At 38.7% G+C, this 16154-nt stretch overlaps 1 protein-coding gene across 1 annotated transcript in view; it reads right to left on the bottom strand.

Annotated features, from left to right (window-relative positions):
- Window positions 1-16154, bottom strand: part of ANKRD31 (ankyrin repeat domain 31) — a 159039-nt gene that overhangs the window by 79044 nt on the left and 63841 nt on the right. The window contains exons 8-10 of the mRNA XM_023729515.1: window positions 7155-7435; window positions 6083-6192; window positions 4245-4400 (exon numbers count right to left, since the gene is read on the bottom strand). Of these exons, the coding sequence (XP_023585283.1) occupies window positions 4245-4400; window positions 6083-6192; window positions 7155-7435 (547 nt within the window). The remainder of the gene's footprint in view (window positions 1-4244; window positions 4401-6082; window positions 6193-7154; window positions 7436-16154) is intronic.

Here is a 16154-nt window from a genome sequence, read left to right as displayed (position 1 = left end):
AGAAAAATATAGAACAAAATTCTAACTCAAAAAAAGAGACCAGACTTGCTGGCCTGACAGAGACTGGAGAAACCCCAACAGTATGACCCTCGGATATCCTTTTAGCCCAGTAATGAAGTCACTCCAGAGGTTCACCTTTTAGCCAAAGATCAGACAGACCCATAGGACAAAACGAGACTAAAGGGGCACACCAGCCCAGGGGCAAGGACTAGAAGGCAGGAGGGTACAGGAAATCTGGTAATAGGGAACCCAAGGTCAAGAAGAGAGAGTACTGACATGTCATGGGGTTGTTAACCAATGCCATAAAATAATGTATGTACTGTTCAATAAGAAGCTAGTTTGTTCTGTAAACCTTCATCTAAAGTTCAATTAAAAAAATTAAAAATTAAAAAAACATATATATATCCCCACTGAGCTACAGACATTAAAGGTTAACAGGAAACTATTATAAGTAACTTTGGACAATCAATTTGACAACTTAGATGAAAAGGACTGCCTTAGTTACCTAATGCTACTATAACAGAAATACCACAAGTGGATGGCTTTAATAAACAGAAATTTATTCTCTCACAGTCTAGGAGGCTAGAAGTCCGAATCCTGGACACCAGCTCCAGGTGGCTCTGGGGAAAGGTCTTTGTCATCAACCTTGCCCTGGTCTAGGAGTTGCAGGGACCCCGGGTCCAAAGGAAGTGCTCTGCTCCTGGCTCTTCTTTCTTGGTGGTAGGAGTTCCTTGTCCTGTCTGCTTGCTTCTCTCTTTTATATCTCAAAAGAGACTGACTCAAGGTAAAACCTAATGGGGTAGATTGAGTCCTGCTTCATTAACATAACTGCCCCTAATCCTTCCTCATTAACATCATAAAAAAACTCCTGCTGTTGTTTACAACACATAGGATAATTACATCAGATGACAAAATGGAGGACAATCACACAATAGTGGTAATCACAGCCTAGCCAAGTTGACATGCATTTTTGGGGGACACAATTCAATCCATAATAAGGACAAACTCCTTGAAAAACAAAACTTATCAAAACAGACACAAGATGAAACAGAAAATCTCAATAGCCAACATCTATTAAAGGACTTGAATTTATTATCAAAACCTTCCCATAAAGAAAACTACAGGCCCAGATGGTTTTACTCCTCAACTCCGTCACACATTTAAGGAAGAAAAAAAAATCCAATCTTACACAAACTCATTTAGAAAATAAGAGAGAACACTTCTTAACTCATTTTAGGAGGCCTGCATAACCCTAATACCAAAACCAAATACATTACAAGATAAGAAAATTATGGACCGATATTACTCATGAACATAGATACAAAAACATCCTGAACAAAATATTAACAAATTCTGATACCAAAACCAGACAAAAGCATTATTACCAAAAAAAAAGGAAGAAAATACTCTCCAATATTACTCATGAACACAGATGTAAAACTCCTTAAATTGTTAGCAAACCAAATTCAGCAATATATAAAAAGGATGACCAAGTACAGTTTATCCAGGGAATGCAAGGTTGTTTAACATTTGAAAATCAATCGATTTAATTTACCATATTAACACAATAAAGGAGAAAAATTATATGGCCATTTAAGTAGATATAGAAAAAGCATATGACAAAAACCATCATCTATTCCTGAAAAAAACTCTTGGCAAATTAGGAATATAAAGGAACTTCCTCAATCCCTGGGTGCAGCAAACAGTTATGTGCTCAGGGGTACTAACTAAAAGTTTGGTGGCTTGAATCCACCCAGAGGTACACTGGAAGAAAAGCCTGGTGATATACTTCCAAAAAAACCAGCCATTGAAAATCCTCTGAAGCACAGTTCCACTCTATCACATAGGCCACAATCAGTTGGAAGTGACTCAATGGCAACTGGTTTTTCTTCAGTCTTATAAAAGAAAAACCAAACCAAACCCACTGTGGAGTTGATTCCAACTCACAGCAACCCTACAATATCTACAACAAACACCTATAGCTAACATCATGCTAAATGGTGAACTATGCTGAAATATGGTGGCTGACCTGGGTATGAGATTTAGAATAATAGCCTGTTAAAACCCTGTTTGTAGTGTAAACCTAGGCCTTGCTAAAGTAAGTACAGGTAGTTCTCAACCTTCGACAGCGTTCTGTTCTGAGTCGATTCTGACATAAGTCGAATACCTAATTTTTTTTTTTTTTTACTTTTTATTATTTTGCCTTTTATTATCAGTATCTTTATAAATTTGATCTTTATTTGGCTTTGGGGGTTGGAAACATTACATATAAACTTGCAGATATGGTTTACACATACATACATAAAAAAATATACAAATCATAAAAATTTACTCTGACAATGAAGAGTTGAACATTGGCGTTTTGTCAGCTGCAGTAATAACTCCATCTGGATCATCCCTAGGAATGGGGATGGTGTTCCTAGAGAGTTGTCTGTATGATCCTTTTCTTTTTTTCTCCATATATTTCATAGTACCATCTCACTGCTTCCAGAATCTGCCTATTGACTTTAGCAAAGCAATCAGCATTTGGGTCCATGTTTTCAAGCAACTGAAGCACCTGATTTAGTTTAGAAAAAACTTCAGCTAATCCTTTCATTGTAAAATTTTTTGACAACTTTTTTCCTTCCTCATTATTTCTTTCTTCTTCAGCATTTTTCTCTTTAAAATCCATTAAGTCCTGGTGTGTCAGTTCTCCTTCTTCACGCTCTATGAGCTGTTCGACATCCACGATACCAACACTCGGCTTCAAATTAACAACAGATGCTTCTGAAGATACGAAAATGCCGAATAAGATCACACCATAGGCCTGGTCTACAATGAAGTTGGCGTCAGTGTCATTAACAATGAAATTGGAGTTAGGTGACAGCTGTCGGGCAAATGTGTAGTTCAACTGTCGTATGTTGTTAGAGCTGAACACTGCCCAACTTCTATCCTTTACGACTCCTGACACTGACTTCACTGTAGACCAGGCAATAGCTTGCTATATGGCAGTGTTTAGAACAGTAAATTATAACACTGAACATCTGTGAGTGAGCATCTGAGAATGATAAATAACATCAGCAAATTACGTGCTGCAACACTGCATGTAGTACATATTACTATCCGTAAGATGTACAAAAAAAAAACAGTCGTAAGTGCAGCTCATCATAACTCAAACATGCCTTAAGTCGGGGACTACCTGTACTGGGGGTGCACTTGTAATCACAAGCTTGTCCATGGACTGTGCTGTGTAATCTCTGCATACTGTAAGATTTACTACACTGATTGATAAACTGAGAAAGTTTAGAAACAATAGGAAAAATCCGAATACAGGCAGTCCCCAGGTTACAAAGGAGATCCATTTCTAATTCTGTCTTAAAGTCATATTGGTAGGTAAGTCAGAACAGGTACATACGGTTCTTACTCAGTGTCAGTCAAATGTCTGTCTTAGTATATAGCATATATTTTACCTTTCTATGCATATAAAACACTTAAGAAACTCTTAAGTTCAAGCCATTGTATTTAACTCAAAATTTTTAATATAATAGGCTTTACAGTAGTCCGTTTTTAAGTACAAGTTGTCCGTAAGCCCTACGTTCATAACCTGGGGACTGCCTGTACCCAAAAGCACCATCCAGGCTGGCCCAGCACTGCTGAGCACCTTAAATGTTTAAATGCCTTTAAGGAATCACTCCTCTCCAGGAGAACATGTCAGGCTCCCCTGACAAGGAAGGTTGCAGGAGAGATCCAGGGTTTGCAGGCTACTCTTTCGAAGCCCCCTGCCCCACCCTCTCTACCTCATACTCTATTATCTCCACTTCCCTGGCCATTGCTCCTGCTGTATATCTACCGTTTTATCATCAACTGGCCCCTGTAGCTCAGTGTACCATCAGCCTCTTTCAGCTTCTGACTTCATTTCTTTCCCTTGGCTTACTACATCCAAGGTTGAGTCTCACAGTATAACAATGCCTATGCAAAGCTAGTCCCAGGAACCTCCCTTCTGTGTAATGCCACGACACATGGCCCACCTTATGGACCCCAGGCAGGCATACTCTTCGAAGGAGAAATATGTTCTATTCCCCTCTTCCCCCACTACCTTGCCCACTTTCCTGGGAGATGATAGTAAAGAGCTATCTAAGCAGGAAACTTAGTTGAAAGCTTTCCGTTTGGGGTTTGCCTTAGGCCAATTTTGCTGTACTTTCATAGGACTTAGCTGAAACTACAAACTAGTCTCATGATAACTATGGGTGGTAACCCCAACTTACCAGCGTAACTTGGCTGATTTACATTTCCACCTTTTTTTATACAATGATGAACAAGATCAACATCATTTTGCAGAGCAGCCCTGTACAGTAAGTTCTCTCCAAAAATGTTTTTCCGGTTAATACTAGAAAGAGACATCTTATTCATCTTCATTTTTTCTGAAATGGAAGAATGCGCAAAACAAAACAAAGCAATCCTTATTTGAAAATCAGGAGGAATAGAAGTAACAGGGTGGGTCCACACAGCACTTTGGAAGTGAGATATATTATATAATTAAAGACTATTTCATTCATTAACCCAACTACAAAATATATAATACATATATAACATAATAAAATATATATATAAAGCATACAAAAAGGTTAGGTAATGACATTTGTCTCTTTCAAAAATATTTGTAGTAAATTATAAATCATGATAAAACAGTTTATGTTGATTGAAACCCAATGAAAGGTGCATATGTGAGAAAACAGATTATTATCTTAAAAGTTCTGGTGAAAAGTTATTATTTAAATCCAGATACTTAATAAAATGGTATAATATCAAAATGTCTTATAAAACCACAAGGAGAAAACTGTCAGAGGCTTATAAAGAAGATACAAAAACTAACCCCAGCAAGACCAAAAAGGGAATGCTAAATTTTCCTCCTTTGCTAAAAATAATTGTTATGAAATTAAATAAAGAACCATGACCTTGATCTGTACACTAGTTTTGATTTCCTAAGCCAGGAAACGCATGATCAAAATAATTTTCCGGATGATGCATACTAAGTATGCCTCCTAGAAGAACACTGAGGCTTCTCATTTAGATGCTCCACAGCTTGTCAATTTTTGTGGACAATACTCATCTGGTTATTTTGAATTTCAGAATAGCTTTTCCAGTTTTGATCTAGCTAACCTACCCCATCCTAAAACCTCACAAAGGCAACTGAGTACTGCAGAAGCTTTCTTAATGGACCAGGATTTAACTGCTTTGCCTTTTATTTAACTCCTTCTACTCAGTCCCACTGTAAAAAAAAAAATCAGCTGCTGAACATTTGAGCCTACCTTCTACCACCTCAGGCTACAGAGCATTCTGTTCCCACCAGATAAGTTCCATCAGTAGTCTCTACTCACAAATCTGTCTGTGCTAGTTGTACTTGCTATTGTTAACTATGTAATTTATTAAAAATAACAAACTAAGAAGCACAGTCTACAAAAATTTTCAATGAAAACTAAGTTGCAGAAGACATTGACTTTTAACTATGACTAAATAACTGCCCTGACTTGCCCTCCCACTATAAATAACTAGAACACTATACAAAATACATGGGGGGAAAACCTTATTTTCAGACACTGGAAAACAAGCATTTCAGATTTATGACCCCTGAGTGAAGAGAAACAAATGAGGTAAGGGCTATGATCACCACGGATAACCCAAGCACAGCAAGGTGATCCAGCTGGTCTGAGGAGACAGAGATCAGAGTTTGGGGAGGCAGTAGCAGCTAGAATTTGCAGAGCATGGCACCAGAGATAAGAGAGTAGATAAAAAGACACCACAAATCTATGTAAGGGGTTTCTTGAGTCATTATCTGAATACTGAACTGCTCATGTGTTAAGGTTAAGTCTCCATGCAGCTGGCAAAAACAACTACCAAGAAACTATAAATTAACAGGATAAAGTCTCAGTTATGCTATTAACTAGCTGTGTGATGTTGCAAAAAATCCTTAACTTCAGTTTCCTCATCAGTGTGTTGAGGAAGTCGAGACAGATAACCTCTGAATCCTTTCTAGTACCAGAATTCTATGGTTCTGTAAGTTATTTACATAAAGAAATAAAAAAATACTCAAAATATGCCTCACCATTTTTTGCTGCAAATTTTTTGTTTTTCCTGATCTGTTCTCCACTCTTGAGTCTAAATGAATGCACATTCTTCCCTTCACCTTTAGTCATTAAAGCAGAATCCTGCATGCTTGAAAAATAAATGTTTTTAAAATTACTATAATGTTCTCTACAAACATTCATTCAGGATCATACCAAATTTTGACTAAAATTTTAAAACTCAAAGGTATTTTATTGAGTCGCTTTCATGTGGCATGGCAGTTTTAAACATAGAGATGGCTCCTGGGTAACTGCAGGTAATTCTTTGACAGGTATGCCAATCACTATGGCTTCCAGCCTTCTCTTTGTGCCACCTGTGGGTTTCTCTCCTCTGGGGACAGTCACCTACAAGTGTGAGCATTCTGAGACTCCTGCCCACCCTCCCAAATTGGCATGCTACCATCCACTCCATTCATCTCCTAGGGAAAAAAGTGGCAGGCTCCTTTTAAAGTAAAAAGGTTTGACATATGGTATGGCACTGATCAAAAACTGCAGAAATAAATACCCAAAACCAAAAAAACCAAACCCATGGCTGTTCCGTCTATTCTGACTCATACTGACCCTATAGAATACAGCAGAACTGCCCTACAGGGTTTCCAAGGCTGAAATTTTTATGGAAGCAGACTGCCACGTCTTTCTCCCGCAGAGCGGCTGGTGGGTTCAAACCACTGACCCTTTGTTTAGCAGCCAAGCGCTTAACCACCGCACCACCAGGGCTCCTTTGCAGAAATAAATAAAGCACCTAAAACTAAAAAAACCCTTGGGTGGCAAAACAGTTAAGCACTTGACTACTAACCAAAAGGTTGGCAGTTTGAACCCACCAAGAACCATCTTGAAGACAGGCCTGGTGATCTGCTTTCAAAAGGTCACAGCCTTGAAAACCCTATGGAGCAGTTCTACTCAGCACACATGGGGTCATCATGAGTCAAAATCGACTCGATGGCAATTGGTTTGCTTTTGGTTTTGGTACACTGACCATGTGTCTCCAAGCACAGAATTATCTACAAGGTCTTTAGCATTATCTGGAGAGAAAGATATAATTTAATAATATACCTGGAATCCTTAGTTAAAGATCTGCTATTTGTTTGACGCTCACAGCTAAGTATTTTTGGTAAAATTTTTTCTGGAATCTTACACACATCATCTGTATGCTTTCCAGCTTTGTCTACTTTCATTTTTTTCAGTCTCGATGATCTCCTTAACACACATGGAGTTTCTTGATCAGGGATATTTTCCACTGGATTTGAATCCCCCTTATTATTTAGTTGATTGCAAGAGGTGGCATTTTGATGAGCCAAAGTTTGCAATCCAAATGGATCTGGGCCTTCTGGAGTCTGTAATAAGATGTAAATACAACCACAAATAATAACAACACTGCAAAAAATGTAAAACTAGAAGAAATTAAGTCTTGTCTGGCACCTCTGATTAAAGTAAATGCCTCTTATAAGATGTAAGTCTAAGAATTCACAGACACATGTGAACACAATGAAAATTTTTACAGTATTAATGCAATAAAGAACAATGTAGACTCAAAAGCCTAAAGTAAGAAGAGCATAAGTAAAAATGATTTTCATCAATATTCATCCTTAAAATTCACGGGCAAAACTGAGGTCACTGTGGGTACTTAAATTTCATAGGAAATAAGCAGTAGGAAAAGATGGGAGATGCATAAAAACATAAGAAATGTCATACTTGGCCAGATCAATTGTCTATTTAGCCTGGTGTTTTCTTATTGACAGTGGCAGTAGGTGATATTTTGTGGGACAAAATAGTACAAAACCTCTACTACACTGGTTTTAAAAGGTTAACAATATATTATGAATGGCTCTAACTTCCCCTTAATAATCTACTACAGATTTAACATTCATAGAGGATATTTATCTTTCATACATATCATCTAATCCTTTCCTGTATTTATATACCCACCTTATAAAGCCTCTCAAGGTAACAAGTTCCATATTTTTACTGTTGTTGTTAGGTGCCATTGACTCAGTTCTGACTCCTAGCGACCCCATGCGCGACAGAACAAAACACTGCCCAGTCCTGCGCCATCCTCACAATCATTGCTGTGATTGAGCCCACTGTTGCAGCCACTGCGTCAATCCATCTCGTTAAGGGTGAAAGAGTGTTTGATTTGCTCTAAATAAATCTTTCTACTTTTCAAAGGGTTTGATTTTTTTGTATTTTCCTTTTTGAAGATTTGCTAAGTTTGTGCTCACTGTAGCAATACCAATCATAATTTCCTATACTTCACTCATATTCCCTCTTTCAGATTAAAATACTGAAACGTTTAATTTATTTTCATGCCATATACCTTTGATCAGGTCAGTTCTCTTTTTCTAGAATTTTTTTTTTTTTTAGTTGTATTATATGTTTTGAGATATATTGACCTGAATTGCATGAAGTATTATTCCAGGTGTGTGTGTTGAAGCACCCAGCACTCGTCTGTCAGTCTGTCGTTCTGTGGTGGCTTGTGTATAGCTGTGACGCCGGAAGCAATGCTACCAGTATTTCAAGTACCAGCAGGGTCACCTCTGGCACACAGGTTTCAGCTGAGCTTCTAGAATAAGACAAACTAGGAAGAAGGACCTGCCAATCTACACTAAAAAAACTGGCTAGTGAAAGCCTTATAAAAAGCAGCACAGCATTGTCTGATATAGTGCTGGAAGATGAGCCCCTCAGGTTTGAAAGGCACTCAAAATACGACTGGGAAAGAGCCGCCTCCTTAAAGTAGAGTCAACCTTAATGATGTGGATGGAGTAAGATTTTTGGGACCTTCATTTGCTGAGGTGACAGGACTCAAAACGAGAAGAAACAGCTGCAAATATCCATTAATAATAGGAACGAGGAATGTAAGAAGTATGAATCTAGAAAAATTGGAAGTCGTCAAAACTGAAATGGAACGCATAAACATCGATATCCTAGGCATTAGTGAGTTGAAATGGACTGGTATCGGCCATTTTGAACTGGACAACCATATGGTCTACTATGCTGGAAAAAACAAATTGAAGAGGAATGGCATTGTGTTCATCATCAAAAAGGACATTTCAACATCTATCCTGAAATACAACATTGTCAGTGATGGCATAATATTCATACACCTACAAGGAAGAACAATATGACTATTATTCAAATTTATGCACCAACCACTAATGCCAAAGAGGAGCAAACTGAAGATTTTCACCAACTTCAACAGTTTGAAATTAATCAAACAGGCAACCAAGATGCATTGATAACTACTGGTGATTGGAATGAAAAAGCTGGAAACAAAGAAGAAGGACTGATAGTTGGAAAATATGGCCTTGGTGACAGAAGTGACACCAGAAATGGCATGACAGAATTTTGCAAGACTAACAAATTCTTCATTGCAAATATCTTTTCTCAATAACATATACAGCGACTATACAAGTGGACCTCACCAGATGGAATACACAGGAATCAAATCGACTACATCTGTGGCAAGAGACGATGGAGAAGCTCAATATCATCAGTTAGAACAAGACGAGAGGGGCGGGGCCTAGATGGTGGAGTAGTCAGACGCCTCCAGTGGTCCCTCTTACAACAAAGACCCGAAAAAACAAGTGAATCAATTGTATATGACAATCTAGGAAGCCTGAACATCAAAGGCAAAGTTGAGGAATCAGACTGAGTGGCTAGGGGAGGGAGAGACACTTCAGAAGCAGCGATGAGTGGCCAGACCTGACCCGGCAAGAGCCTGAGCCCTTCAGGCCAGATCGGCTCGTGGTGCGCGGTGAGGCAGGCAGGCAGCAGCGCTCAGGAGGCATTTTCCACACCAGGACAGACCGAGCAGCAGCGTCTACCAGAACCAGTGAGAAGCAGCCCTCAATGAGCAAAAGATAAGTATTTGTGTCTGGCCTATTGCGTGGATCAAAAACATTCCCCTTTGGGAAAAACCTCTCTCCCATTTACCTCCCCGCTCCCTGCTCTGCACTGGGTCCGGGACCGCCTTTAGCAACTGCCAAGTCCCTTGGGCCAGAAGTAGGAACCGTCACGCGCCCTGAGCCATTCGCCTGGCCTTGGAGAGGGAAGAAATTAACAAACAGGGGAAAAACTAATCTGCCAGGTCCCCTAAGCCAGGAACTCAGGGTAGGCACAGCTCCTTTGCCTAGGAACAGGCATAAAGGGTTCACGGACTTTGAGTACCTTTCCCCCTGCATAGACTTGTGTGGGCCCATTTCAACAGCACAGGTGCTCATTACCACAGTACAACAGGGTATATACCTGAAGTCTAACTTCAACTGTTTCAGCCGTGAAGTGGCAGGTTTCTGACATTTGACACTGCTCTGTCTATTAAGCGGGTCTTCACCTACCTATATGAGGGGCCTAAGGACTGGTGGCTCCACCCAGGCCACCTAGTCACCTGCGACAGGGGCCCAAGAATAAGTGGTGCCCCCTAGTCTTTACAGCCAACAGCACTGGGTACTCATAGGCTGGCTGCAAAATCCATCCACCTAAGTACCCTTGGGAACAGGGAAACGCTTTCCTCCCACACACTCAGGGGCAGCCATTAGTCCCCTGCCTTGCTCAGTGTGTGATCCCCTGCTGCAGCCGGATGCCTGTGCCTACACCAATCACCAATGCCTGTGTAGGACTGTAGGTGAGAGCCTGCACCTCACACTTGGTGGCCAAATGCCTTGACACCTGAGCTGAATCCATACAGGAGTGGGGGGATTTCTGGGCTCACATACTTAGTAGCAGGTCTGGCCACCTGGTGGCAGGACGTTGGAGATTTAGTGGCGCCAGTGATCAGACTAACTCACACAAGCAGCTTATCTGAGCATATTAAAACAAAACAAGAAGCTAGGACATAGTAAGCAAGCATAAAATAAATAAATATAATAACTTACTGATGGCTCAGAGACAACATTCAATACCAAATCACATAAAGAGGCAGACAATGATGGCTTCAGCAAGCTCCCAAAATAAAGAATCAAGGAATTTTCCAGAGGAAGAGAATTTCTTGGAATTACCTGAGGCAGAATACAAAAGATTAACATACAAAACTCTTCAAGAGATCAGGAAGGAGATCAGATAAAATGCAGACCTAGCAATAGAAGAACACATGAAGATTAGAGAAGAGCATAATGACAAATTTGACAGGCTGTGAGAATCCACAGAGAGAAAGCAATCAGAAATACAGAAGATAAACAATAAAATGTCAGAATTAGACAACTCAATGGAAAGTCAGAGGAACAGAACTGAGGCAACGGAAGTCAGATTTTGTGAGACTGAAGATAAAGCACCTGACACCAACTTATTTGAGGAAAAACCAGATAAAAGGATTTAAAACAATGAAGAAACCCTAAGAATTATGTGGGATTCTATCAAGAGGAATAACCTACGAGCAACTGGAGTACCAGAAAAGGAGGGGGAGGGGGCTGATAGAAAATACAGAGAGAATTGTTGAAGATTTGTTGAAAGAAAACTTCCCTGATATCATGAAAGATGAGAATGTATCTATCCAAGATGCTCATCAAACCCCACATAAGGTAGATCCCAAAAGAAAGTCACCAAGACATATGATAATCAAACTTGCCAAAACCAAAGATAAAGAGAGAATTTTAAGAGTGGCTAGGGATAAAGTAAAACTCATCTACAAAGGACAGTCAATAGGAATAAGCTCAGACTACCAAGCAGAAACCATGCAGCCAAGATGGCAATGAGAGGACATACATAAAGCCTTGAAGGAAAAAAATTGCCAGCCAAGAAGTATATATCCAGCAAAACTGTCTCGCAAATATGCTGGTGAAATTAGGGCATTTCCAGATAAACAGAAGTTTAGGGAATTTGCAAAAACCAAACCAAAATTACAAGAAATACTAAAGGGAGTCCCCCGGTTAGAAAGTCAATAACATCAGATAACAACCCAAGACTAGAACACAGGACAGAGCAACCAGATAGCAACCCAAATAGGGAACTCATGAAAATAAATCAAAGCTAAAACACTGAAAACAGGGAAACAGAGATGTCAATATGTAAAACATAACAACATTAAAACAAAAAAGAGGGACTAAAAAATGTAGAAACAGATTTTTCATATGGAGAGGAAGTCAAGGCAATATAAAGAAATAAAAGACTGGTACAAACCTAGAAAGATAGGGGTAAAAATTAAGGTAACCACAAAGGAAACTAACAATCCCACACATCAAAATAAAAAACAAATAAATATAAAGACTCCACAAACACAAAATCAACAACAATGAAAAAGAGGAAAAGAAAATACACTAAGAAAAACGACTCAGCACAGAAAATTAAGTGGAACAAAGAAACTGTCAACAACACACAAAAAAAGACATCAAAATGACGGCACTAAACTCATACCTACCAATAATTACACTCAATATAACTGGACTAAATGCACCAATAAGGAGACAGAGAGTGGCAGAACGGATTAAAAAAACATGAGCTGTCTGTATGCTACCTACAAGAGACACACCTTAGACTTAAGGAGACAAACAAACTAAAACTCAAAGGATAGAAAAAAATATATCAAGCAAACAACACTCAAAAAAGAGCATGAGTGAAAATATTAACCTCTGACAAAACAGACTTTAAAGTAAAATCCACCACAAAGGACAAGGAAGGACACTGTATAATGATTAAAGGGTCAATACACCAGGAGGAGATAACTATAATAAATATTTATGCACCCAACGACAGGGCTCCAAAATACATAAAACAAACTCTAACAGCATTGAAAAGAGAGATAGACAGCTCCACAACAGTAGTAGGAGACTTTAACACACCACTTTTGGTAAAGGACAGACCATCCAGAAAGAAGCTTAATAAAGACACGGAAGATCTAAATGCTCCAATCAACCAACTTGATCTCATAGACATACCAAACACTGCACCCAACAGCAGACAAGTATACTTTCTTTTCCAATGCACATGGAACATTCTCCCGAACAGACCACATATTAGGCCATAAACTAAGCCTTAACAGAATCCAAAGCATCAAAATATTACAAAGCATCTTTTCTGACCATAAAGCCATAAAAGTAGAAATCAGTAACAGAAAAAGCAACGAAAAAAAATCAAACACGTGGAAACCGAACAACACCTTGCTCAAAAACTACTGGGTTATAGAAGAAATTAAGGATGGAATAAAGAAATTCATAGACTCAAACGAGAATGAAAACACATCCTACCAGAACCTTTGGGACACAGCAAAAGCAGTGCTCACAGGTCAGTTTATAGCAATAAATGCACACATCCAAAAAGGAGAAAGGGCCAAAATCAAAACATTAACCCTACAACTGGAAAAGCAGAAAGAGAGCAGCAAAAGCAGCCCTCAGGCGCCAGAAGAAAGGAAGTAATAAGAATTAGAGTACAATTAAATGAAATAGACAATAGAAAAACAATTGAAATAGTTAACAAGACCAGAAGCTGGTTCTTTGAAAAGATCAACAAAACTGATAAACCACTGGCAAAACAAAAACAGGAGAGGAAGCAAATAACCTGAACAAGAAATGAGATGGGCGATACCACAACAGACCCAACTGAAATTAAAAGAATCATAAAAGAATACTATGAAAAACTGTACTCTAAGGAATTTGAAAACCTAGAGGAAATGCACAAATTTCTAGAAACTCACTACCTACCTAAACTAACACAAACAGAGGTAGAAGAACTAAATAAACCCATAACAAAAGAAGAGATTGAAAAGGTAATTAAAAAACTCCCAACAAAAAAAAGCCCTGGCCCAGAAAGTTTCACTGGAGAATTCTACAAAACTTTCAGAGAAGAGTTAACACCACTACTACTAAAGGTATTGCAGTGCATAGAAAAGGATGGCATACTCCCAAACTCATTCTATGAAGGCAGCATAACTCTGATACCAAAACAGGTAAAGACACCACAAAAAAGAAACTTACAGACCAATATCCCTCATGAATATTGATGCAAAAATCCTCAAAAAAATTCTAGCCAACAGAATTCAGCAACACATTAAAAAAATAATTCACCATGATCACGTGGAATTTATACCAGGTGTGCAGGGATGGTTCAACATTAGAAAAACAATCAATGTAATCCATCTTATCAATTGATGCAGAAAAGGCATCTGACAAAGTTCAACACCCATTCATGATAAAAACTCTCAACAAAATAGGAATAGAAGGGAAGTTCCTCAACATAATTAAGGGCATTTATACAAAGCCAACAGCCAACATCATCCTAAACGGAGAGAGTTTGAAAGCACTCCCCTTGAGAACGGGAACCAGACAAGGATGCCCTTTATCACCACTCTTATTCAACATAATGCTGGAAGTCCTAGCCAGAGCAATTAGGCTAGAAAAAGAAATAAAGGGCATCCAAATTGGTAGGGAAGAAGTCAAAGTATCTCTATTTGCAGATGATTATGATCTTTTACACAGAAAACCCCAAAAAATTCACAAAAAACTACTGGAAGTAATAGAAGATTTCAGCAAAGTATCAGGATACAAGATAAACATACAAAAATCTGTTTGATTCCTCTATACCAACAAAGAGAACTTTGAAGAGGAAATCACCAAATCAATACCATTTACAACAGTCCCCAAGAAGATAAAATACTTAGGAATAAATCTATCCAGAGATGTAAAAGACCTATACAATGAAAACTACAAGACACTACTGCAAGAAACCAAAAGAGACCTGCATAAGTGGAATAACAAACCTTGCTCATGGATAGGAAGACTCAACATTGTGAAAATGTCAATTCTACCCAAAGTGATCTACAGATACAATGCAATCCCGATCCAAATTCCAGTGGTAGTTTTTAATGAGATGGAGAAACAAATCACCAACTTCATTTGAAAAGGGAAGAGGCCCCGGATAAGTAAAGCATTACTCAAGAAAAAGAACAAAGTGGGAGGCCTCACACTACCTGATTTTAGAACCTACTAGACCGCCACAGTAGTCAAAACAGCCTGGTACTGCTACAACAACAGATACATAGACCAGTGGAACAGAATTGAGAATCCAGAGATAAATTCATCTACCTATGAGCAGCTGCTATTTGACTAAGGCCCGAAGTCCATTAATTGGAGAAAAGATAGTCTCTTTAACAAATGCTGAGGCATAACTGGATATCCATTTGCAAAAAACTGAAACAAGACCCATACCTCACATCATGCACAAAAACTAACTCCAAATGGATCAAAGACCTAAATATAAAGTCAATAACGATAAAGATCATGAAACAAAAAATAGGGATAACGCTAGGAGCCCTAATACATGGCATAAACAGAATACGAACCATAAGTAACAATGCACAAACACCAGAAGAGAAGCTCGATAACTGGGAACTCCTAAAAATCAAACACTTATGCTCATCAAAAGACTTTACCAAAAGAGTCAAAAGACAACCTACAGACTGGGAAAGAACGTTTGGCTATGAAAAATCCAATCAGCGTCTAATCTCTAAAATCTACAAGATACTGGAAAACCTCAACAACAAAAAGACAAATAACCCAATTAAAAAACGGGCAAAAGATATGAACAGGCACTTTGCCAAAGAAGACATTCAGGCAGCTAACAGACACATGAAGAAATGCTCAGGATCATTAGCCATTAGAGAAATGCAAATCAAAACTGCAACGAGATACTATCTCACCCCAAAAAGCCTAGCATTAATCCAAAAAACACAAAATAATAAATGTCGGAGAGGTTGTGGAGAGACTGGAACACATACACTGTTGGTGGGAATGTAAAATGGTACAACCACTTTGGAAATCGATTTGGGGCTTCCTTAAAAAGCTAGAAATAGAAGTACCATATGATCGAGCAATCCTGCTCCTTGGAATATATCCTAGAGAAATAAGAGCCATCACATGAATAGATATATGCACACCCATGTTCACTTGCAGCATTAGCAAAAAGATGGAAACAACCTAGGTGACCATCAATGGACCAATGGATAAACAAATTTTGGTATATTCACATGATGGAATACTATGCAATGATAAAGAACCATGATGAAGCTGTGAAACATCTTATAACATGAAGGAATCTGGAAGGAATTATGCTGAGTGAATTTAGTCAGTCACA

This window comes from Trichechus manatus, unplaced genomic scaffold, assembly GCF_000243295.1.
Source record: "Trichechus manatus latirostris isolate Lorelei unplaced genomic scaffold, TriManLat1.0 scaffold00029, whole genome shotgun sequence".
NCBI lineage: Eukaryota > Metazoa > Chordata > Mammalia > Sirenia > Trichechidae > Trichechus > Trichechus manatus.
Note: the sequence above shows the minus strand (reverse complement) of the source record. Positions and strands in the feature narration are given on the sequence as shown.